At 38.8% G+C, this 26,794-nt stretch overlaps 1 protein-coding gene across 2 annotated transcripts in view; it reads left to right on the forward strand.

Annotated features, from left to right (window-relative positions):
* LOC126195166 (protein LTV1 homolog) overlaps window positions 1-26,794 on the forward strand; it is a 56,462-nt gene that overhangs the window by 17,487 nt on the left and 12,181 nt on the right. For both annotated transcript variants that reach the window (XM_049933677.1, XM_049933679.1), the window contains exon 6: window positions 24,408-24,621. In XM_049933677.1, coding sequence (XP_049789634.1) covers window positions 24,408-24,621 — 214 coding nt within the window. The remainder of the gene's footprint in view (window positions 1-24,407; window positions 24,622-26,794) is intronic.

The raw sequence follows: 26,794 nt of genomic DNA on the forward strand, positions 1-26,794 counted from the left end.
TTTTCTCCTGCCAATAGTGGCTCCATGTCCTGTAATTACAAACATTTTTTGTCCTTTGTGTTGCTTGCTGTTGTCAGTGCTAGCCAAAAGTTCACGTTTGCTGATGTTGTCTCTAGGAAGGAAGATGACAGCAGAATTTTTCACAAGAATAATATAGAGCAACATTTTAGAAGTGGCATTATGTTTCAACCTCCTTGCAAACTGCCAAATTTTGACATCATTTTACCAAGTGTTCTTGTAGGGGCTGAGGTATTTCTGTTGGTATTCAACATGATGAAATCCTATTCTCAGCCATTTGCGAGTGTCACCAACAAGAAAGCAATTTGTATTATCTCTGCTGAGCTTGTGGAATGTCTGAAAATGTCTTTACATTATTAAGTCAGCTATTTCACATTTTTATATGCTGATTGCTGTAAAGCCTGTTACAATAATGGATTTAATCATTGGAACTTCTTGTTTGCACAATCTACTTACCTGGGATGCTTTCCTGGAGAGCAGTAGCAAATCCTATTATGACAAAGAGCAAGTTGGGACACCACCATCTAAAAACCTAATACCACTTGCTAGGAGTGGCAGTTTTTACCAGTGTAGGAAGTTTCCTTGTGTGAGACTCATACTTGAACTATTTCAACAACCTCGCAGGGGCAGTAGCACTGCAAAACAGTCCTGGTATTAGTACCCATAAGATAGCTAGGAAAAAATCATTTTATTTTATGGCCAAAGTCCGTGGTATTTTTTGCCAAATTTGTTGTTATTATTTGTCAAATTTGCTGTTACTTTTTTCTACATTATTTTTTATTTTTTTCCATATTTGATAAATGTTTTGTTTTTCATGAAATTCATTGCTTTTTAACAAATCTGGTTACTTTATTTAAAAGATTCGATGCCGGTTTGTCAAATTCGGTGTTCTCTCTCTCTCTCTCTCTCCCGTTTTTTTTTTTTTTCCAGTTTTTCCTGAATTCAGTGTCATTTTTGCCAAATTCAGTGTTATTTTTTGCCAAATTTGGTGCTATTTTTTGCAAATTTAATATCTTTATTTCCAAAGTAGATGTAATTTTTTTCCCAAATTTGGTGCTTTTTTGTCAGATTCTGTGTTTTTACAACTTAAGTGTTATTCATTTTTGCCAAATTTGGCAGTGTTGGTTTTTTGAGAGATTCAGCTTTTTTCATAAATTTGGTAATTTGTTTGCCGAATTCCTCATTGTTTTTTGACAGTTTTGTCGTCATTTGTTGCCAAATTCAGTGTTACTTTTTTGCTAAATTCATTGTTTTTTTTTCTAAAATCAGTTTTTTTTTCCAAATGCAATGTTGGTTTTGGCCATATTTAGTGCTTTATTTTCACATCAAATTTTATTACTCGGGAAATAAACCATTATTTTAAAATTATATACGAACTTCAGCCTTAAGGAATGTAGAAGACAAAATACAATTTTAACAATTAATTGCAAGTTACGATTGTTAGTAAACTGTCATTACCAGAATCATAATATTTTTATACAGCTGAAGTACAGATTTTGTGATATCTCTTAAAATTTTTTGCTAAAAAACTGACAGTTAATTTTCTTGTCCCTATGCATTGCCAATAAATTGCACAAGTAGTGTAAATAAAGTATTATTCTTAATTGATCTCTGAACAAATTCTCTTTTGATCTTTATACACAGCACTAGCTACATCAAAAAATGCATGGGACCTTGCAACACTTTTTCCACTAACTTTTTGTCTTCTACAACTATAAACAATACTTTGGTAGCAGACACCAGGTTTAGTAACAGTAGTGTACTGTGATCTGTGGCTGGACCGCAAGGTTGATGCGGCCCACTTGTCATTGCAGACTGCTGACGTGGCTAAGGTACTGCTCTCAGTACTTTCCGATGAGGAAGTAGGCTGTGTCAGCTGCCAAAACTACTGCCTACTTGATAGAAACAGCACCTTAAACAGTCCTCTGCACAGATAGTGAAACTTGTCCTAATTACTGCATGCAGTATTCAGGATTTAGCACATCATTAAATAATTTTCTGGAATCTGTGGTCTTCCCACAGCTTCTTAAATGACTTTTCAGAATGTGAAGTACTAAGTACCCATTACATTTTTATATAACTTTAGTTTACGAACGTAAGGTAATATTTTATTATTATGGGGAACTGGAATGCGATGGTGGGTGAAGAAAGGGACAAATATACAGTAGGAAAATTGATAAGAGATAAGAGAGCTGATTGGCTAATTAGCTGCTACAAAGAAAGCTCTTTAGTAGTGGAGTACCACATTATTTGAAAGTCGTAAAAAGAGACAGTATCCATGGATCTCAAATTTGAATAGGGAAAGATATCAATTGGCCAACATCCTGATACAGAAAAGGTTTCACAAATGTCTGAAGAATGACAATGCTTACCCAGGAGCAGACATAAATTCAGGCCACAACCTCATAGTGGGAGAAATACCAAGTAAAGTTGCAGAAAGTTTGAAGAAGTAGAGCAAAAGAAATATTAAACTTGGAAGGAGGGAGGTAAGGCTTCAGAGTTGGAAGAGAGGTTTATGGAAGAATGGGAAAGAGGTAGAGTTGAAGAATGTGTAAATGACAAATGGATAAAAATGAGGGATGGACTCTGCCAAAGAATTGGTGTCCAAAAGTATCAAGAAAGAATGGATAACAGAAAACATTATGAAAAAAATGGAAGAACAGAGAAAGTGGGAAAATGGAGAAGGTGTAAAGAGATGCAAGAAACTGAATAATGAATTAAGAAGAGAAACTGAAGAAGCAAGAGGAAGGTGGATGGAAGAGAAATGCAAGAAAATAGAGAAAATGGAGAGAAAGTATGAAATTACAGGTTTGTTGGGGAGATTTTTTTGAAAGAAAAGAAGGAAGACTAATGGAAATGGAAACAGCTTATTGTACATTGGCTGAAGAACCACAGGAGGTTTTGAGCAGATGACAAGAATGTATAGAATATTGTATAAGATGGATCAAATACCAAGTGAAATCAAGGTTGAAGAGGATGCTGTAAGATGGAAAGGGATATAGCATCTTGAGGCAGAAGTAGAAAAGCCACTGATGGGGATGAAGAAGTGGAAGGCATGTATAATCAATAACTTACCTGCAGAAGTGTTGAAGAGTTTGGGAAATACGAAGGAAGGAAGTAGTCTACTTCTGTAATGAGATATACAAAAAATGGGAATGGTCTGATGATGCCAATTCAGAAAAAGAGAAATACCAAAACATGTGTAGAGCATAGGACTATCAGCCTAATTTCTCTTGCAGCTAAAGTATGCTGAATAGAAGCTTAATAGTTGGGGGGGGGGGGTGTATATGCCCTGGAAAAAAACATAGGAATTCATTGATTGGGAAAAAACCTGGGAATTTTTTAGAATTCCAAAAATTTTTCATTGTTTTAATTTTCTCTTAATTTTTTGTAATTTTGGCTGGTAAGAACTGATATTCTAACAGAGAGTTTTATTTTAGCCTGCTATTGCAGAATAATACAGAAGCAATAAAACATAAATGAGAGAATAACGCCAAAATAAAACTTTAGTTGCAAAGAAAATGTGCCATTACAACAGCAAAACACAGTGCACACACAAGTGTCTGCCAAAAGCAAAATGTGTGAAAAGCTTTAGAATGAAAATGCAATACTTCTTAACAACAAACATGCTTTCAGTGGGCATGACATTACAACTTTTTATATTTATAACAGGTTGTGGGAAATTTTTGTGAATGGTGGTTTGAGGAATTTTGCTTTCAAAGAAAATTTCCTTTTACATAAGGTGAATTATGTTACATGTGAGAATGTGCAATGAATTTCTTAAATGATGAGTTGTTTGACTCTCATTCAAAATGTAACACTTTGAGGACCAGCCACTTAGAAAAATTTTGGGCCCAGAACACCAACCATTTATGCCATTATTTAAAATTTTATTGGCATATATCTTCTTGATGTGTCTTGAAGGGTCACACACAAAAACAAAAGACTAAGCTTCAAGATTAGTTTTCATATTTATTTTAGTTCTTTCATAGATTACAAATTGTTGGATAACAATGTCTAAAAGTATAACCATCCGTGAGAGAGAGAGAGAGAAAGAGAAAGGTAGAGAAATTTATGCTGTTTTTAGTGATTTGAAAAAGCTTTTGACATAGTACAGTGGAATGAATATTTTGAAGAGAAATGGAGTAGACTGGAAGGAGAGATGACTGGTATCAATCTATATTTGCAACTGAAAGGAAGAATAAAGATTGGAAATGAAATGTTGGAAGGAAGTAGCATTGGAGGGGGCATTAGACAAGGTTGTTGCCATTCCCCTTTATTGTTAAACTGATACCTTGGAGAGATTATATTGAAAAGTGTAGATGGAAGAAAGAGGAGTATGTGTTAGTGGAAATGACATGGTGCTAATGACATGGTATTAGTGGCAGAAGGTGAACAAACTAAATAAAACATTAAACTATCTGAATGAAGCTTGTGTGGTATATGAGATGAGATCAACACAGCAAAAGCAAAGAGTGTGGTGATCAGAAAAGGAGGGAGTCCAACAAATATTAAGACAGGACAAGTTATTATTAGCTAAGTAAGTGCATTTAAACGTCTTGGAAGCAAGATCACTAAAGACTCGAGATACCGTCAGGAGGTGAAAACTTACATTGCTGTAGCAAAGGAGGTATTCATTAGGAAGAAGAGAAACTAAATAATGGTCTGAGGAAAAGACTTAACAAGTGTTTTGTCTGGAGTGTAGACACTGGGTGGAGAGCATAAGTTGGAGGGAAAGAGTGACTAACGAAATAGCACTGGAAAAGGTTGGTGAGAGAAGAAGACTGCCGCAGGTTATAAGAGAAAAGAAGAACTGGATGGGACATTGATTGAGACAGGATTGTTTGTTAACAGACACTTTGGAAAGTCTAGTTTATAGGGGAATTGAGAGGAAGGAGGAGGTGACATAAAGGCAAACGGGAATCACACAGATGTGAAGAGGGTGGCAGAAGGCAGGATAGCACCGGAAGTTACCATATGAAAAACTGCCTATGGGCAGAGTGCTGATGATGATGATCATCACCATCATCATCATTCTTCTCTATAGTATTTCATTTACATTTGTGAATAGCCGCAATTTTTGAACTGAACTCTGATTCAGATTATCTAACATTGTTAGCCCACATTAGATAATCAAATCCTCATTTTTTGTGGTTAAAACTGTGATTTTACTTATGAGCCCAGTTTGCGAAGTTTTGTAGAATGTAGTTTTTTTTTTTTTTTTGCAAAATCAGGTTGCAAATACCACTCTTCAACTTTTCACTTAATGTATTCAGTACTGGAAATGGTATGTAAATGAAACTATATATTTGAGAACTGTGGGCTGTTAGTTTATTGCATGCCAAGTTCCACATTTGTCATACCTTTTGTCCGTGAGATATAAGAAGCCAAACTTTGAATTTTTTGGCCACCAATTTTTTCGGGTTATTTTTGCCTAAAATTTTCTTTCTGAATATGGCTTGTAATTTTTTCATTATTATTTTTAAGAGAACCTGTAAAGTTGTACATGATGGACAAATTTCATTCTTATCAACAAAATACTACCCATGATATAACAGCTGAAAGCCACCAGAAATTCACACTTGCTCTGCACTGCACAAAGGCGCGCATGGAGTCAATCAAGTGACTATATCTCAGCCAGCATTGCTTCAATAAACAGTAAACTTCACGTGTTCATTAGGGACATGTCTCAGTGTTCACATAAAATTTCATCGAAATCCATGATGGTCGAGCAGGAAAACGTTCTGAAATTAGGCAATTTGACACGGAATGCCCCTCGGGCTGCTTGAAGTGTCTGTGATAGATTTGTTACTTGAGTGATATCCAATGGCTAGGCCACATTTAGATTCACTGAGCTCCCCTGACTGATCCATTCTGTTTTTAACACTTCTGTACTGACAACTCAAGACTCCCTGCCTCCTTTTACACTGGTGGGTCCACCTCTCATGACATTTAGTGGCCAGTTCCGCATTGCATAAGGGTATCCAGATACTTTTCATCAGATAATGTAGGATCTTCCACATGGTATAAGGATGGAGCCCCAGATATTTCATATATTGGATGTTTAGGGGAACACTACTTTTCCTCTTTTCATGACATAGTGAAAGACAACTGATGCCTTGGCTGGGGGATGTGTTTGGTCATTCTTGGTAGAAACAATATTTTGTGGTTCATGAGTGTGCTTGCAGAATTCAGGGCATATATGGATATGGGATGGGAAATCTGTTCATCTTCAGGGGAGACTTACTGTCCGACAAGTCTCCCCTAACCCAGGATTCTGGGTAACTGTACCCCTTTTCATAAACTCTCTAGTCCTCTTCCCTCACCCCACTGAAGCAGATTTTATCTTAATGTGTGTGGTGTCTGTTCTTTCGGACAAGTTAAAAAAATTCTTATTGATGAAAATCATCCAATCATTCTATCATGAATGACATTATATATAGACATACAAAGGTAGCTTTTGAAGCTCAGAATAATGAATTACAAAAAATTGGAAGATCACCTATAGTAAAATCCTCAGTGAACTCATGCACTGGACTTTGATTAAAATATCCTGAAACTTGAAGTAATTTTTTAGTTTCTATGTAGCTATATATATGGTGATCAAAAAGTCAGTATAAATTTGAAAACTGAATAAATCACGGAATAATGTAGATAGAGAGGTACAAATTGACACGCATGCTTGGAATGAGATGGGGTTTTATTAGAACCAAAAAAATACAAAAGTTCAAAAAATGTCCGACAGATGGTGCTTCATCTGTTTAGAATAGCAATAATTAGCATAACAAAGTAAGACAAAGCAAAGATGATGTTCTTTACAGGAAATACTCAATATGTCCACCATCATTCCTCAACAATAGCTGTAGTCGAGGAATAATGTTGTGAACAGCACTGTAAAGCATGTCCGGAGTTATGGTGAGGCATTGGCGTCGGATGTTGTCTTTCAGCATCCCTAGAGATGTCAGTCGATCACGATACACTTGCGACTTCAGATAACCCCAAAGCCAACAATCGCACGGACTGAAGTCTGGGGACCTGGGAAGCCAAGCATGACGAAAGTGGCGGCTGAGCACACGATCATCACCAAACAACGCGCACATGAGATCTTTCACGCATCTAGCAGTATGGGGTGGTTCTAATAAAACCCCATGTCTTTCCAAGCATGAGTGTCAATTTTTACCTCTCTATCTACATTATTCTGTGGTTTATTAAGTTTTCAAATTTACACTGACTTTTTGATCACCCGGTAAATCTTGGAAGAGCTGGCTGGAGTACATTGAATGTATTTAACTCGTACTATTGGTGAGCACTTGTCACTCAACTGACAAACTGTTGTCACTTTCAGTCTCGAATGAAGTTACATCACACAATTCTTCACTTCCTGAACCACTATATTCAGTTTCAAACTTAGGATCACTATAACCATGCTCTTTTGAAAGCATCGCCTAAACAACAATACAAGAGAGAAACTGAAAGTGCAACATTTTGTTATCGAGTGGTCAAATCTGCACACAGTAAAGACAAATATCTAGTGGCAACCACGTCAACAAGAGATAACAGCTAGGCTACAAATGTAGGGCCAGATGCTCTCTAACAACCAAACACTTAACTATCAGTGCTTAAATGGATATAGACAGGTTTTTATTTTCCGAAGGTATTTTATTAAGTTGCCTCAGTATTTTTGGGATTTTCAGTTTCTGTGAAAATAATGAAAACGAGATAACTTGTGGTTTTATGTTAAGGGGTAAATGACCATTCAGTGTAGATGCATTCTTCACCCAACCTCTTGTGGGAGTCAGTGTGAGGCTGTGAGCAGTGGGGTAATGTACAAGGGCACTACATACGTTGTGTGCAACAAGTTGAAAATATTGGATGGATGTGAAGTGTGCTCAGATAGCCAAACGGTTAAGATAACTTGAATCATGCTTGGATAGCCAGAACGATTTAGGCAACAGCTCGCATAAAGCGGGAAATCCTGGTCGGAGTCACAGTCAGCACAAATATTCACTTTTTGCCATTGCGTTTATTTCAGTGCCCAGTTGTGGCTAATGTCAGAATTTCGGTTTCATCAGGTTTTATCCTGTTCATATAGAGCTTTATATTGCAGAAACTTTGTAGGGTCTTATGTATACGAGGTCTGTTCAAAACATTCCGGAACATTCATAATTTCGCGTCAATGGTGTGTGAGAGTGAAATGTGGTTGTCATCCCTACTCACTCTTGTGTTTAATGTGTAACTGCTGGAAGTTTCATTGTTATATGTCTGTTATTGCTCAGTGCTGTATTGAGTAAAACGTTGTGTCGCAAAGCTTGCGTATTCCTAGATGGCAGAGTTATAGAAGCAATGGTCTGTATTAAATTTTGTGTGAAACTCAAGAAAAACTTAACAGACACACACCAAATGTTGCAGGAAGCCTACATCGATGAGTACTTAAGCCATACTCGGTATTACAAATGGCTTAGAGGGTTTAAAAATGGCCCTTGTTCAGGACACCATTTGACGTCTGCCGATGATGCTCTTGTCAGGAGTGTCAGTGAACTTGTGCATGCCAGTCAAAGAGTGACTGTCTGAGAGATTACAGAAGAACGTAACATTTCAAATGGATCATGTCATGAAATCCTGACACAGCATCTTGGAATGCATCATATTGCCGCCAAGTTTGTCCCACGGCTAATGAGTAAAGATGAGAAAGACCTTCGCCTCACAATCTGTGAAGAGTGGTTTGATCATGCAAATGAGATGTTCCTTAAGGGAATCACAACTGGTGATGAGATGTTAATCTGTAGTTTTGATGTTGAGGCCAAGGTTAAATCTGCAGAATGGGTCGGGAAAAGTTCTCCAAGACCAAAAAAAGCTCCTCATGTCAGGTCAAATGTCAGAGCCAAGCTGATAGTATTGTATGACTTTGAGGAATTACTTCTTCATGAATTCGTGCCGCAGGGACAAACTGTTAATCGAAAGTACTATCAGAAAGTGTTGCGACACCTGCAAGAAAATGTGTTTATGAAAGAGCCTGAAATGTGGCAAGACAATTCATGGTTCATGCATCTTGATAACACACTTGCAGTTTCATCCCTGTTAGTGCATAACTGTTGCACAGAAAAGGAAATCACTGTACACTCTCTCTCTCCCCCCCCTTCCTCCCCCTCCCCCTCTCCCTCTCCCTCCCCCCCCCCAAACCCCCCCTCTCTCTCTCCCCCCTCCCTCCACCTCTCCCACTCCCTCCCTCCTCCCCCCCCCAAAAAAAACCACCCACCCACCCAAAGTTGAAAACTCTGTTGAAAGAATGGAGATGTGCAAAGGTAGATGAAATAAAAGAAAATACACAGTCTGCACTTCACACAGTTCAGGGAGAGGCACACCAAAACTGCTTACGGAAATGGAAACGGCGTTGAGAGCAGTGTTTCAATTGTGGAGGATAGTATTTCAAAGAAGGCAATGCACAATATGTAAAAGGTAAGCGATGAAAATTTTTGTGGAGAATGCTCTGGATTTTTTTTTTTTTTTAAACAGACCTCGTACTTTTCTTTCGTTATAAGGTCTGCAGTGTGGCTGACTCTGTTTCAGACAAGTCTGTAGTACTGTAGTACGTGTTTTGTGTGTGTGTTAGTGGGGGGGTACTTCTATTGTTGTTTATCAGTTTTATGTAGTCCTTCCTGTCACAATAATTTTATGTACCATGTTGGTGAAGTTGTGTCAGGTTTGACTGAGATAATTGTGTCATTCAAGGATGAATTTTGAGTGTAACCATCTTCACTATTAACTGTAATAGTACGAGGGTGGTTTGATAAGTTATCGCAATGGAATAGCAAAAAAGTACTTACATCACAGAATTTTTTTTATTTTTCAATGTAGTCACTTTGTAGATTAATGCACTTGGTCCAATGATGTTCCAGTGCCTTGATCCCATCTCAAATGTGAGTTTCCTACAGGCCTGCTAAATACTTGTCAACTCCAGCTATCAATTTTTTGTTTGAAGTGAATCTTTATCCACCAAGAAAAATTTTCAGTTTTGGGAAGAAATGCAAGTGTGATGGAGCCATATCAGGTGAATAAGGCAATTGTGGCATCAATTAAGACCTTAGTTCGTGTAATTTTGCCATGGTATTCTCTTGTTTGCCCAGTGGGGAGATAATCTACAAACAGAATCCCCTTCGCATGCCAGAACAATGATGCCATGACCTTTCCTGCCAAAGGATTGTCTTTGCTTTCTTTTGTGGCAGAGAATCAGCATGTTTCCACTGCTTTTACTGTTGTTTTGTCTCTGGGGTATAGTTGTGCACCTAAGTTTAATCTGTGCTCACAAACCAGCGCAAAAAACGTTCGTTTTTCCTAAAACGAGCCAAACATTGTTCCGATATGTCCATTCTGATGCATTTTTGATCCAGCACCAAGAGTCGTGGCAACCATCTTGCAGATAATTTTTTCATTTCTAATTCTTCTGTTAAAATGTGATATACCTTTTCAGATGACATCTGGCAAGTGTGAGCAATTTCACATACTTTCAGTCGGCGATCCTCCATGACCATTTTGTGCACTTTTGCAATGATTTGTGGAGTAGTCCCACATCTTGGCCGACCACTGCCAAGATCATCATCTAAGCTCTCCCAACCAAATTTAAATTGATTTGTCCACTTGGCAAAAGTTGAAGGATCAGAGTCCCCCAGTGTATTCTGGAAATCGGCATGAATGTCCTTTGCTTTCATACCTTTATTTACATTTATGCATTTTAAAGATTAATTGATAACCAGCACTTATAAAAAAAAATTAAACTGATATTTTGTATTGGAAAAGGTGTTTTCAGCACTGCTTCTATAGTGGCTGGGTAGCCAAGATGGAGGAGCGCCTTGAGAGTTAGGAAAGAGTTAGTAGGGGAAATAAATTGGATTGTAAACATAATTGTACATTTTTAGTGAGGTCAGTTCTTGGGGTAGTATGTAATAAAAAAAGAAAACAAAACTCATTTTTAAAAGTAATTCGTGAAATAAAGTTTGTTTATGTTATTATTAAATGGGTAACCTGTAGTGGTATTTTTATTTATACTATACTTTTGCAAAAAATTAGAGTAAAGAAAATCTTATCTATAATGATTTTAATTAGGGATGAGTCATGTGCCAATACTGATTCCCCAAGTCCAAGAATCACCGATTCTCTAGGAATCGACTAAAGAGCGCGACATTTATGTTGGCGGCCGAGTTTAGGTTCGTTCTGCGCATCTGACGTCAAAAAATACAGTCAGCCAATGAACAGAGAACGACGTTGCCAGGTATCGACTGCAGAGCAGAGCACGGACGAGTGTCTTCAGTTTTAGAAACGTTCAGTCATAAATAAAGTAACAGAACTAAAGCAATGTCTTGATAGCAGACTTTGTTTTTTGGAAGTTTGGAAAAACCATTCTTTATACCAATTGCTTCATTTTCTATTAATTAATTAAACCAAACAAGCAATAAGACTCTTAATTCAGGCGATAGCAAGGAAAGAAATAGTAGGCATCTTCACATACCTTACTGCAGATTATCTACATCATAGAACAGTAATGTAGTGAGTATGAAGCTGTTTAACAAACTGCTTATAGAATGGCTAGAAGCTTTATTTGATTTATTCAAGCACAAGAAGTACAGTTGGTCATCGGTAAATCCTCCCTACTCACTTTAATGTATGAGTCTAAATATCGCAGTGATAACTGCTTGGTGAGTGTACCATAATTTTCTTAATGATTTCTATTTAAGATGTACTACACAAATAGTTTTAGCTTGAATATTTTACTTTATGGAAAATCTGTTGTAACGTTTTTTAATTTGCGTATAGTAATTTTTGTATACATGCTGTATACTTTTTAAACATTTGTAATTTGACTGTCTATTGCTGCAATAGCTAAATGACAATAAAATTCTTTTATTGTTCACTAATGTTGTCCCAGAGGAAAAAAAGCACTGCTATTCCAAACTCCAAAAACATTATCAAATAAAATTGCATAGAATTTCTCTCAAATGAAGAGTGGCTAAAGTTATGTATTGTCCTCCCCCCCTCCCCGAAATATTGGTTGTATTGACAGACTGGACCTGTTCTGCAGATTAATTTTTACTTATGATGATGGTAGACTAACATGCTACTAGCAATGAATTGTTCTCCTTGTGAGAATAATTAATTTACTGACTGGACAAAAATATATACAAAAACTTGTCAACCACAGAGCAGGAGCGGCATTAATTATATATTTACTGATGAACAGAAAAGACTATTCCCCTAATTCTATGAGATTGGGGTTTCACAGAGAATTTGTGGTAACAAATTAATCTGTAGCAAAGCCTCATGTTTACGGCTGCACCATATCGAACAGAGCAGAAGGGGTCTAATACATAACATTTACCGACAAGATGTATGGGATACTGTGCATGAAATAAATACAGAAAATAGAAATAAACATTTATTTCACATCATCTTCCCAAGCCTCAAACAGTGAAAATATACAACCACAGTATAATTTAACATTTTTTCAATCTTTTGTACACAGTTACTTTTTTAACAGTAGTTTCATCATTTCTCCTCTTGGTGTAATTGTTTAGCAAAATATTTGCACAGCAAAACAGTATGCAATTCATGACTGAATCAATGGAGTGTGTATTTTTACAGTGAAACCCATAAAAAAGATTGCTGGGAATGTTGTGGGATGCTACCTTCACAAGTACATTTCTCTGATTTGCCTGTTCTAAAAATAAAATTCAGAATTTTCTGTAGAGTTAAATAGACATATGTCATACACACTACTACATCATCTGCAGGATATGTCAACCCTCCTCTGTCTTTTACCATAATCAAATCATCACCACCCTGCTTAATTTCATCTGTAGTAAGGAATACCTTACAATATTCACAATGGTTTTTTTTAATAGCTTGGTGTGAGCAGTAACCTGCTATGTAATGCAACAGTGGCCAAGTATTCTCATCTATTCCATCAACATCATTTTCATCTATTGCTACATTTAAAAATTCTGGTATTGATGTTTCTTTTAATCCCTGAATTTCAATATGAGTAGAAAAAATATCAGTGGTCTTAATAACAACATCCCCAACTACTTTCGACCGAAGCACAAGGGAAAACATAGACTGTGCCCTTAGTTTTTGTTCAGTTTCAAAAACTTTTCTTAGAGAAACATGATAATTTCCCCCACATCGCTGGCTGTGTTTGCCAAACCTTTCTTCTAAACTGTCTGTCTGTACTTTTCCTAACAGCAAATATGATCTGTTTTTCTCAGAAAGCCAGTAGTCATTGAAGTCGATCAAAGCAGCAGTTGTGTGTTTCAAAGCGCTATGTGTCTCTCGAGTAAGTTTTCTTTCATCACTACACTCTTCCCAAGAACATAACCATGAGATGAAGCACTGTAAGAATTCTTGTATGTGATGGGATTTACTAGTCACAGGTTCTTGGAAAATATTTCTTAACCTCTGTCCCTTGAGTAATGTTTTTACATTTACAATATCCCATCAACGATTTATTATTTTTATCAATGTTGCAGTACTTTCCCAGTTGCTAATTGCTTTCTTTGAACCAAATGTGTCCAAAGCAACAACTGTCGTGTCATTGAAAATACGCAACACTGACTTGACATTTTGGGGCTCAATTGAGTTAGGAAATAGAGACTTCAAAGTTAAGGAACTGCCATATTGCAGTAGTTCATCTTTTTCTATCAAGTGCAATTCTTTCAGTGCTCCAACAGAAGACAAACCTCCCTTCAAACTGTCACTGAAGTCAGGAAAACACAAGATCTGCTCCTTTTGGTTAAACCAGTTATGGCAGATACACTTCAAAATATGGACAGTGTCCACAAAATAATACAATGGGCGATTTGGAGAAGACTGTACAGGGTGATCATACTTTATTTTCACATCTGGAGGCGCAGGAAACTTAGACACTGCTTTCTTATTAATTGCATTATTGTCTGCTACTATACCAACCACCTCAAATCCAACTGCGTCTAATTTAAGAATGACTCCTTTAATGTAAGAGAACAGAACATCAACCTGAATAGTATGAAGTGGCGGAATAGATACATCCTTGTAAGGTGATTCCATGCTCTGAACCATAAAAACATAGGCGCTGGTTGCACACAAAAAATTTTCGGTGTTAAAGGCACATCCTACAACATTTCCAGCTTTGTAATCAAGCTGAGACTTCAGATGAATTTCATCCATCAACAGGAGCACAGTTTTATCATCTGAGAATAAAGTACCTACTTTATTTGTGATGTAGCTCATAAACTGATGACCCTGTTGTTCAATGACACGATTTGTTGAGAGTTTACTACAAAGCCTTGAAAGGGTGTTAGGACTAGGCACAGAAAAACTGTCAGTGTTCCTCAAAAATTTGTAAGCATGTGGGCTTATAGAATGTACTAATGACCACATTATCATAGAGTTAGTATCATACCTAAATTGAGTTGAACTTCTGCACTTCAAAAATGGAATCTGTTCCTTCAAAAATGTAATTTTAGTTTCGTTTCCTGGCAACTTTTCTAATAAATTTTGCAATAACTGGTCAATTAAAGACAAAATGTTATCTACAGGAGCCTCAGAACTATTCGACACTGAGTAATAAACCACTGCTTATAACTACGTGGCAAAAAATTCTTGGGTAAGGATTATGCTTTAGTAACACTAGGCACACACTGTCAGATTTGTTTATCACTACCCAGTCACTGTGCTTTTCACATTCACTCAACTTTGTTTTCATTTGTTCTAAACTATCGAACGATATTGCATAAATCATTTTCGCATGTGTGTCCACACTTTCTTGGATAGCAATTTGAAGAGCACGATTTTCTAAACGCCCCCTGCGAATTTCTGGGTCCTCTCGTACTGCAGTTTGATGACTCGACAAGTAAGATGCCCATCTGTGATATTTAGACTCATACATTAAAGTGAGTAGGGAGGATTTACCGATGACCAACTGTACTTCTTGTGCTTGAATAAATCAAATAAAGCTTCTAGCCATTCTATAAGCAGTTTGTTAAACAGCTTCATACTCACTACATTACTGTTCTATGATGTAGATAATCTGCAGTAAGGTATGTGAAGATGCCTACTATTTCTTTCCTTGCTATCGCCTGAATTAAGAGTCTTATTGCTTGTTTGGTTTAATTAATTAATAGAAAATGAAGCAATTGGTATAAAGAATGGTTTTTCCAAACTTCCAAAAAACAAAGTCTGCTATCAAGACATTGCTTTAGTTCTGTTACTTTATTTATGACTGAACGTTTCTAAAACTGAAGACACTCGTCCGTGCTCTGCTCTGCAGTCGATACCTGGCAACGTCGTTCTCTGTTCATTGGCTGACTGTATTTTTTGACGTCAGATGTGCAGAACGAACCTAAACTCGGCCGCCAACATAAATGTCGCGCTCTTTAGTCGATTCCTAGAGAATCGGTGATTCTTGGACTTGGGGAATCAGTATTGGCACATGACTCATCCCTAATTAAAATCATTATAGATAAGATTTTCTTTACTCTAATTTTTTGCATAAGTATAGTATAAATAAAAATACCACTACAGGTTACCCATTTAATAATAACATAAACAAACTTTATTTCATGAATTACTTTTAAAAATGAGTCCAGGCAACTTCAATGGGATAGCATCTGAAAAATTAATAACGAAGTATGAAACCGATCTCACAGCATACAAGTGAAATAAAGATAGTTGTTCGGTACTTTACTAAGAGCGTGTTTCGTAACTCACCTTTTCTCAAGCGTCGACGATCCAACGGTGCTGACAAGAGTGTACCAGTTTTCGGGTCATACATGCTGGTACTGCTTAAAATATCGTCCTTGTTGAAATGCAGTTCACATATCTAAAAACAAGCATACAGTTCTCTTTAAAACATATAACGAAAATTAATGAGGTATGGGATTATAAATACATTCTTCTGTTTACTGTATTTTGTTCAGCTCGACTACATTTCAAGTAACTACGACACACTAACCAAACAAATACACTGATACTTACAACAGAGTGCTTACTAGGTGTCCAGTCTTGTCTGTGAACAGCCGATAACCATTTTCGTCTTAAATTCTCGTCAGATGGAAAATAAAATACACTGACTTTAGGTCCATTATCGTAATTGCCCCTGCAGTTCGGCATACAACACCTTCAGGGCATCGTAACTGAGTATAGATCAAATAACCACTCACGAACAGCACAAAGTACAACATGGAAACGCTACGAATCACGTGTGTCGGACTGTCGGTACCTAGCTTCTCAGACCCCTACCCGTGACGTCACAGGCTCATTAGACTCACGATGTGAGGCCTTGTTCCTAGGTGGCGTTGGCACAGCGCGAAATGCGGGGAGCACGTGTCTGTAGCAGCGAAAGGGTTAATGCGGCCGTGGTGGCTTTACTTCATAAACTGCGCGCTCCCCCCTAAACGTAAGCTTGCGAACTATACTATACTATGGTGCTGCTTCTCTTGGCGCATGCGTCGTGTGCAACTGGCAACGCATCAATCTCCCGCGTCTGGGCGGTCATGCGCGAGCCGCCAAGATAAAAGAATTCAACTATAGTATTGGAATTGAACGATTCCAGTGTCTTAGGCTTCAGTTGTTTATTATTAAATCTTTTTTATGTTAGTGTTCCCATTTTATCTTCACAGCATTGCAGATAATAGATAAAGAAAGGAGTGGAATAGGAAACCATAGTCTGTCTCAAATGCCTTTATTTATTTATTTCACTGGAACTTATTATTTAAGAATACTTTCAAATTCAAGAAAAAACACATGCCAGCTGTTTAGTACATTCAGTTTGTTATCAATATATTGTTCAGTAATATTCAGAGATTTGGCACATAATATACTGTGTTACATTACAAAGAATGCACTAAAGACTTTTTTTTTAAACAGCTTATCATTATACAGTTGTTCAATGCGATGTGCATGCGTGCGTTTGTGTATGGGGATTTCGGGCATTTAAAACTGCTTTGGGCAAATTCCTGGGCAAATGCACATTTCTGGATGCTCTGTCCACTGGGCATTTGCCGGGCCCACATCACTAGTTCCCTTGATGTTTCTGGACCTCACATTTGATTATAAGCTTTTGTGGTTGCACGACCTATCAGACCTGTAATCAAGTACATCAGCAATGAGTACCTTTATAAGTGCATTAGTCACAGGTCGTGGGGGTGGGGGGTGCAGATAAGATGCATCATCTACTCAGTTTTATAAAATATTCGCGCCATCTTGAGTGGTTAGTGGATGTATAACATATGGATTATTGAGAACTACTTAATTCAAGATTATGCTACACATTCTTATTAGGTTGACCACAGTTGCCTAGAGGATGAGCTCTGTACTCAGCCTTTGTACTGAGGCTGGGGAGCTGTCACTTACCGCCCATCAGCATCTCATCTTGGTAAATTAAATGTATAGGATCTTCACTATTCTAGAATCACTACAATTTGAAACTGTAGCTCACCTTACCATGAAAATGATTTTTGTAAATCACATGTAATGTAAAAATAACTAAAAAGACCAATATTAGTATCAGCTCCACTAGGTAACTGGTAACTTTCACAATGGTGTTTGAATCCAAGCTGAGCACGCAGTAAATTTTTAGCAGTCAGTACTACTGTAGAGCCTTCTAAAATGTACAGAATGTCCAAAAACTCATTTCACACTCCACTGTGTTCTGAGAAACCTTTCATTGTTCTGTACACGTGAACCACATTGATACACTAATGGCCATTAAAATTGCTACACCACGAAGATGACGTGCTACAGACGCAAAATTTAACCGACAGGAAGAAGATGCTGTGATATGCAAATGATTAGCTTTTCAGAGCATTCACACAAGGTTGGTGCCGGTGGAGACACCTACAACGTGCTGACATGAGGAAAGTTTCCAACCGATTTCTCATACACAGACAGCAGTTGACTGGCGTTGCCTGGTGAAATGTTGTTGTGATTCCTCGTGTAAGGAGGAGAAATGCATACCATCACGTTTCTGACTTTCATAAAGGCCGGATTGTAGCCTATCGCGATTGCGGTTTATCGTATCGCTACATTGCTGCTCGCGTTGGTCGAGATCAAATTACTGTTAGCAGAATATGCAATTGGTGGCTTCAGGAGGGTAATACGGAATGCCATGCTGGATCCCAACAGCCTCGTATCACTAGCAGTCGAGATGACAGGCATCTTATCCGCATGGCTGTAATGGATCGTGCAGCCATGTCTAGATCCCTGAGTCAACAGATGTGGACGTTTGCAAGACAACAACCATCTGCATGAACAGTTCGACGACATTTGCAGCAGCATGGGTTATCGGCTCGGAGACCATGGCTACGGTTACCCTTGACACTGCATCACAGACAGGAGCGCCTGCAATGGCGTACTCAACGACGAACATGGGTGCACGAATGACAAAACGTCATTTTGTCGGATGAATCCAGGTTCTGTTTACAGCATCATGATGGTCGCATCCGTGTTTGGCGACATTGCGGAGAACGCACATTGGAAGCGTGTATTCGTCATCACCATACTGGCGTATCACCCGGCATGATGGTATGGGGTGCCATTGGTTACACGTCTCAATCACCTCTTGTTCACATTGACGGCACTTTGAACAGTGGACGTTACATTTCAGATGTGTTACGACCCATGGCTCTACCCTTCATTAGATCCATGTGAAACTCTACATTTCAGCAGGATAATGGACGACCGCATGTTGCAGGTCCTGTAGAAGCCTTTCTGGTTACAGAAAATGTTCTACTGCTGCCCTGGCCAGCACATTCTCCAGATCTCTCACCAATTGAAAACGTCTGGTCAATGGTGGCCGAGCAACTGGATCGTCACAATACACCAGTCACTCTCTTGATGAACTGTGGTATCGTGTTGAAGCTGCATGGGCAGCTGTACCTGTACACGCCATCCAAGCTCTGTTTGACTCAATGCCCAGGCGTATCCAGGCCGTTATTACGGCCAGAGGTGGTTGTTGTGGGCACTGATTTCTCAGGATCTATGCACCCAAACTGCTTGAAAATGTAATGACATGTCATTTCTAGTATAATATATTTGTCCAATGAATACCTGTTTATCATCTGCATCTCTTCTTGGTGTAGCAATTTTAATGGCCAGTAGTGTAAATGGAGGCTGTATGGGGTAGGTGCGGTTTATTATATTCATGTGGCATTGTCACTTGGCTACTTTTTTGCTCTAGATACTTTGTATGTTATGTATACACATTGGATAGATTGTTTTCAAATAATGATTCTTGTAAATTGATCTGACAGTTGCTGGATAATTAGCTGTATTCCATAAATGGATCAGACTTAGAAGCAAGATTTTTAGCAAATGATAGTACAGATAGGGACAGATATTTATTTTATTTAACATATCTTAACCATTTGTATACTTTTCCAATTACCAATTTCAGCTGTGTTCTACAACCATACTCAGATTATTGTTATCACACAAGAACGCCTGTAACACAGAGGTGCATGAGCTGTTGTACGATGTGCGCACCTCCGAGTTAAGATATTTCTTGTGTGAAAACAATGAGGGATGAGGATGTATGTAGATTATAGCCAAAACCACTAATTGTAACAGTTAATCATTGATTATTCCCGAGTAAATAGTAAAATAAAGGATTATTTTTTAATCATGGCGTTCTCCACCCTGAGAGTTATGTTAGTTTTTTATAATAAAGAAATACGTGGTACTTCCTGGCAGATTATAACTGTGTGCTGGACCGGGACTCAAACTCAGGACTTTTGCCTTTCGTGGGCAAGTGCTCTACCAACTGAGCTACCCAAGCACGACTCACACCCCATCCTCACAGCTTTACTTCCGCCAGTACCTCGTCTCCTACCTAAAGCTGTGAGGATGGGGCGTGAGTCGTGCTTGGGTAGCTCAGTTGGTAGAGCACTTGCCTGCGAAAGGCAAAGGTCTCAAGTTCCAGTCTCAGTCCAGCACACAGTTTTAATCTGCCAGGAAGTTTCATATCGTTGCACACTCTGTTGCAGAGTGAAAATCTCATTCTGGTAATAAATACCTGCTTTGTGGTGTATTTATTTCTGGTATCTTTATGTTTATACACTTGTTGAAAAATTGTTTTTCTGATGGAGTTATGAACTTCCTTTTTAAAGGCAATCTCTTGAAAATAGCAGTAATGTAAATACTATTCTTTTTAGATTTGTGTTAATTCTAAGGAACACAAACTGAGAGAGAGAGAGAGAGAGAGAGAGAGAGAGAGAACAAGTTCATGCATATTCGTGTTATAAAGATTAGTAAAGTATTGTAAATTGTGGTCATGGCTTAAAGTGGATGTTTGTATACACACACTGTATATTTTGCTTACAAAGGAAATATTAAATACACATAGCTGAACACCCCCCCATGAACCATGGACCTTGCCGTTGGTGGGGAGGCTTGCGTGCCTCAGCGATACAGATAGCCGTACCGTAGGTACAACCACAACGGAGGGGTATCTGTTGAGAGGCCAGACAAACGTGTGGTTCCTGAAGAGGGGCAGCAGCCTTTTCAGTAGTTGCAAGGGCAACAGTCTGGATGATTGACTGATCTGGCCTTGTAACAATAACCAAAACGGCCTTGCTGTGCTGGTACTGCAAACGGCTGAAAGCAAGGGGAAACTACGGCCGTAATTTTTCCCAAGGGCATGCAGCTTTACTGTATCATTAAATGATGATGGCGTCCTCTTGGGTAAAATATTCCGGAGGTAAAATAGTCCCCCATTTGGATCTCCGGGCGGGGACTACTCAAGAGGATGTCGTTATCAGGAGAAAGAAAACTGGCGTTCTACGGATCGGAGCGTGGAATGTCAGATCCCTTAATCGGGCAGGTAGGTTAAAAAATTTAAAAAGGGAAATGGATAGCTTAAAGTTAGATATAGTGGGAATTCGTGAAGTTCGGTGGCAGGAGGAACAAGACTTCTGGTCAGGTGACTACAGGGCTATAAACACAAAATCAAATAAGGGTAATGCAGGAGTAGGTTTAATAATGAATAGGAAAATAGGAATGCGGGTAAGCTACTACAAACAGCATAGTGAACGTATTATTGTGGCCAAGATAGATACGAAGCCCACACCTACTACAGTAGTACAAGTTTATATGCCAACTAGCTCTGCAGATGACGAAGAAATGTATGATGAAATAAAAGAAATTATTCAGATAGTGAAGGGAGATGAAAATTTAATAGTGATGGGTGACTGGAATTCGAGTGTAGGAAAAGGGAGAGAAGGAAACGTAGTAGGTGGATATGGATTGGGGCTAAGAAATGAAAGAGGAAGCCGCCTGGTAGAATTTTGCACAGAGCACAACTTAATCATAGCTAACACTTGGTTTAAGAATCATGAAAGAAGGTTGTATACATGGAAGAACCCTGGAGATACTAAAAGGTATCAGATAGATTATATAATGGTAAGACAGAGATTTAGGAACCAGGTTTTAAATTCCAGGGGCAGATGTGGATTCTGACCATAATCTATTGGTTATGACCTGTAGATTAAAATTGAAGAAACTGCAAAAAGGTGGGAATTTAAGGAGATGGGACCTGCATAAACTGAAAGAACCAGAGGTTGTACAGAGTTTCAGGGAGGGCATAAGGGAACAATTGTCAGGAATGGGGGAAAGAAATACAGTAGAAGAGGAATGGGTAGCTTTGAGGGATGAAGTAGTAAAGGCAGCAGAGGATCAAGTAGGTAAAAAGACGAGGCTAGTAGAAATCCTTGGGTAACAGAAGAAATATTGAATTTAATTGATGAAAGGAGAAAATATAAAAATGCAATAAATGAAGCAGGCAAAAAGGAATACAAACATCTCGAAAATGAGATCGACAGGAAGTGCAAAATGGCTAAGCAGGGATGGCTAGAGGACAAATGTAAGGATGTAGAGGCTTATCTCACTAGGGGTAAGATAGATACTGCCTACAGGAAAATTAAAGAGACCTTTGGAGAAAAGAGAGCCACTTGTATGAATATCAAGAGCTCAGATGGAAACCCAGTTCTAAGCAAAGAAGGGAAAGCAGAAAGGTGGAAGGAGTATATAGAGGGTCTATACAAGGGCGATGTACTTGAGGACAATATTATGGAAATGGAAGAGATGTAGATGAAGATGAAATGGGAGATACGATACTGTGTGAAGAGTTTGACAGAGCACTGAAACACCTGAGTCGAAACAAGGCCCCTGGAGTAGACAGCATTCCATTGGAACTAATGATGGCCTTGGGAGAGCCAGTCCTGACAAAACTCTACCATCTGGTGAGCAAGATGTATGAAACAGGCGAAATACCCTCAGACTTCAAGAAGAATATAATAATTCCAATCCCAAAGAAAGCAGGTGTTGACAGATGTGAAAATTACCGAACAATCAGTTTAATAAGCCACAGCTGCAAAATACTAACACGAATTCTTTACAGATGGATGGAAAAACTAGTAGAAGCCGACCTCGGGGAAGATCAGTTTGGATTCCATAGAAATACTGGAACACGTGAGGCAATACTGACCTTACGACTTATCTTAGAAGAAAGATTAAGGAAAGGCAAACCTACGTTTCTAGCATTTGTAGACTTACAGAAAGCTTTTGACAATGTTGACTGGAATACTCTCTTTCAAATTCTAAAGGTGGCAGGGGTAAAATACACGGAGCGAAACGCTATTTACAATTTGTACAGAAACCAGATGGCAGTTATAAGAGTCGAGGGACATGAAAGGGAAGCAGTGGTTGGGAAGGGAGTGAGACAGGGTTGTAGCCTGTCCCCGATGATATTCAATCTGTATATTGAGCAAGCAGTAAAGGAAACAAAAGAAAAATTCGGAGTAGGTATTAAAATCCATGGAGAAGAAATAAAAACTTTGAGGTTCGCCGATGACATTGTAATTCTGTCAGAGACAGCAAAGGACTTGGAAGAGCAGTTTAATGAAATGGACAGTGTCTTGAGAGGAGTATATAAGATGAACATCAACAAAAGCAAAACGAGGATAATGGAATGTAGTCGAATTAAGTCGGGTGATGCTGAGGGAATTAGATTAGCTAATGAGACACTTAAAGTAGTAAAGGAGTTTTGCTATTTGGGGAGCAAAATAACTGATGATGGTCGAAGTAGAGAGGATATAAAATGTAGACTGGCAATGGCAAGGAAAGCGTTTCTGAAGAAGAGAAATTTGTTAACATCGAGTATAGATTTAAGTGTCAGGAAGTCATTTCTGAAAGTATTTGTATGGAGTGTAGCCATGTATTGAAGTGAAACATGGATGATAAATAGTTTGGACAAGAAGAGAATAGAAGCTTTTGAAATGTGGTGCTACAGAAGAATGCTGAAGATTAGATGGGTAGATCACATAACTAATGAGGAAGTATTGAATAGGATTGGGGAGAAGAGAAGTTTGTGGCACAACTTGACCAGAAGAAGGGATCGGTTTGTAGGACATGTTCTGAGGCATCAAGGGATCACCAATTTAGTATTGGAGGGCAGCTTGGAGGGTAAAAATCGTAGAGGGAGACCAAGAGATGAATACACTAAGCAGATTGAGAAGGATGTAGGTTGCAGTAGGTACTGGGAGATGAAGAAGCTTGCACAGGATAGAGTAGCATGGAGAGCTGCATCAAACCAGTCTCAGGACTGAAGACCACAACAACAACAACATAGCTGAACAGTATAAAAATGATGATCTTAAACTAAAATTTAAATAGGAAAGTTGATTTTTTCCCCCAAGATTTTTATTGTAAAATGTGGAGACAAATTGAAATATTATATATATATAAACAAAGATGATGTGACTTACCAAACGAAAGCGCTGGCAGGTCGATAGACACACAAACATACACACAAAATTCAAGCTTTCGCAACCAACAGTTGCTTCATCAGGAAAGAGGGAAGGAGAGGGAAAGATGAAAGGATGTGGGTTTTAAGGGAGATGGTAAGGAGTCATTCCAATCCCGGGAGCGGAAAGACTTACCTTAGGGGGAAAAAAGGACAGGTATACACTCGCGCACACACACCCGTATCCAACCGCACATACACAGACACAAGCAGACATTTGACAAATGTCTGCTTGTCTGTGTATGTGCGGATGGATATGCGTGCATGCGTGTGCGAGTGCGAGTGTATACCTGTCCTTTTTTCCCCCTAAGGTAAGTCTTTCTGCTCCCGGGATTGGAATGACTCCTTACCCTCTCCCTTAAAACCCACATCCTTTCATCTTTCCCTCTCCTTCCCTCTTTCCTGATGAAGCAACCGTTGGTTGCGAAAGCTTGAATTTTGTGTGTATGTTTGTGTTTAACACGCATGGTACCTTTAAAATTTTCTTAGAAAGTGTCTTTTAGATAGTCCATATCATTGTGGCATTCATAACTAATATTTATCTACTCTTGTGTTATCATCAAAGGGAATATGACTCAGATGATACTGCATCCACTGGAGACAGTTTGGAAGAAACTGAAGAGGAAGAAGATGAAAACGATGAGATTTGTAGTCTTCCTGGGTCTGAATTTACATTTGCCGAAGAGGAAACAAAGTCACGATTTACGAACTACTCGATGTCAAGTTCCGTTATTCGACGTAATGAGCAGTTGACATTGTTGGACGGGAGATTTGAGAAAGTAAGTACAGTGTTTAAAGAAATACCTATGTTGGATTAAAATATTTTTATCTGTTCTGAGTTTGCAGATATAATGTACAACTCAGTTTTCTAGAATCAAACAATTGAAAGCCCAGGATGGAGTAACAATAGTATGGAAAGGATAGACTGCTACTCTACACAGAGGAGACATTGAGTTGCTGGCAGACACAGTGAAAAAGATTGCCAGAAATATTTCAGTTTTCAGACAGAGTTGTTCTTCAGATATAGAAAACACACACGAGTACAGCTCAAACTCACATGCCCACTGTCTCTGGATGCCAAGAATGTATTTCCTGTCATTCACTGCTTACATTCTACATGGAGAGCGCAATGTTGTGATGCTGTGGATTTGAGGGATGGGGTGGAAGGGGGGGGGGGGGCTGACAGACAGAGAAAAGGAGAAACTGTTGTGTAGAGGGTGTGGGGACAGTGGGGTAGACAGTGGGTTGTGCCACTACGTGGTCAACTCTTTTCATGATGACAGTGTAACAGTGGCCATTCGTTCTGGTGGACACGTGGTTGGTGGCCAAGCCCACGTAAAATACTGTGCAGAAATTGCAGCAGAGCTGATATGAGATTGCTGCTTTCACAAGTGGCACTGCTTCTTATAGGGTAGGATAAGTTTGCTGGGTGGGTAAATCTTGCAGGTCTTTCACCTGGACCTTCCAAAGGATGTGGAACCCATGGCAATGGTTGGGAATGGAATTGGTATAGGGATGCACCAGTGTGTGATGTAGGCTGGTTGGGCAAAGGAATACAACTTTAGAAGGGGTGGAAAGAACTGTAAGTGGGATGTTTCTCATTTCCTGGCATGATGGTAGATAATCACAGTCCTGGTGAAGGCCATGATTGAGGAGGCCCAGCTGAAGTGGGTGGGAGGGAAGGTGTTGAGGTTGTGGAGGAATGAGGATAGAACGTGTTGAGCATGGCTCCAAATCATGAAGATATCTATGAATCTGAATCAGGCAAGGGGTTTGGTGTTTTGAGAGGCTAGTTTGTATCCTCTAAATGACTCATAACAGATTAGTATTAGATTTTACCATGCAGGTGCCCAGGGCTATGCCACAGATATGTTTAAATACCTTCCCATCAAATGAGAAGTAATTGTGTGTGACAATATAATTGATAAGTTTATGAGGAATGAGTTAGCCACTTTGGAGTTGTAAGTAAGTTAGGAGAAGTACAATAGCAGCAAGGCCATTTCCATGAAGGAGGTTGGTGTATAGCGAGGTAAATTCATTGGTGACGAGTAGGAATCCAGCGACTAATGGGCTGGGGATGCCTGAGAGCTGATGTCTGATCACCTGCATACATTCAACTCCATTGTGCATTCCAACGGACTTGGGCAATTCCAGCAGGACAATGCGATACCCCACACACCCAGAATTGCTACAGAGTGGCTCCAGGAACACTCTTCTGATTTTAAACACTTCCACTGGCCACCAAACTCCCCAGATATGAACATTATTGAGCATATCTGGGATGATCTGCAACATGCTGTTCCGAAGAGATCTCCACCCCCTCATACTCTTAAGGGTTTATGGACAGCCCCACAGGTTTCATGGTGTCAATTCCCTCCAGCACTACTTCAGACATTAGTCGAGTCCATGCCATGTTGTGTTGAAATACTTCTGTGTGCTCGCGAGGGCCCTACACAATGTGAGGCAGGTGTACCAGTATCTTTGGCTCTTCAATATATATTGTCAGAGAAGAAGAAGAAATGGGTAGAATTTTTACTACCAGAAACATGGTATTTAATCATGATTTTGTACTTATTTTTCATGTTGCCAGTACCACAACAAAGAAATCCAACATAATGGATGTAGATTTTCTTCTGTATAAGAGCTTTACTCCCAGTATCCTGTCACTAAGGATGTCTTACCTCGCACTTTTCAGGCTTTTGCAGCATTCAGACCATCTGTATTTTTCCACGGTTTGTATAAGGGACAATCAAAAGTTTTCCACTTGAGGACATTGCTACAGTGTATATGCAATATAGCATGACTCTGAAGTGGGTAAATAAGCACCAGCACGTAGGCAAGGGATTACTATGGCATACGTGTCTTTCTGACGTTTATGTCAAATGTGGATATGTGAATAATGGTGAAGTTATTACTAAATGCATCCAAACGTGACCAACTTGTTATTCTTTT

The sequence above is a fragment of the Schistocerca nitens genome, chromosome 7 (assembly GCF_023898315.1).
Source record: "Schistocerca nitens isolate TAMUIC-IGC-003100 chromosome 7, iqSchNite1.1, whole genome shotgun sequence".
Lineage (NCBI taxonomy): Eukaryota > Metazoa > Arthropoda > Insecta > Orthoptera > Acrididae > Schistocerca > Schistocerca nitens.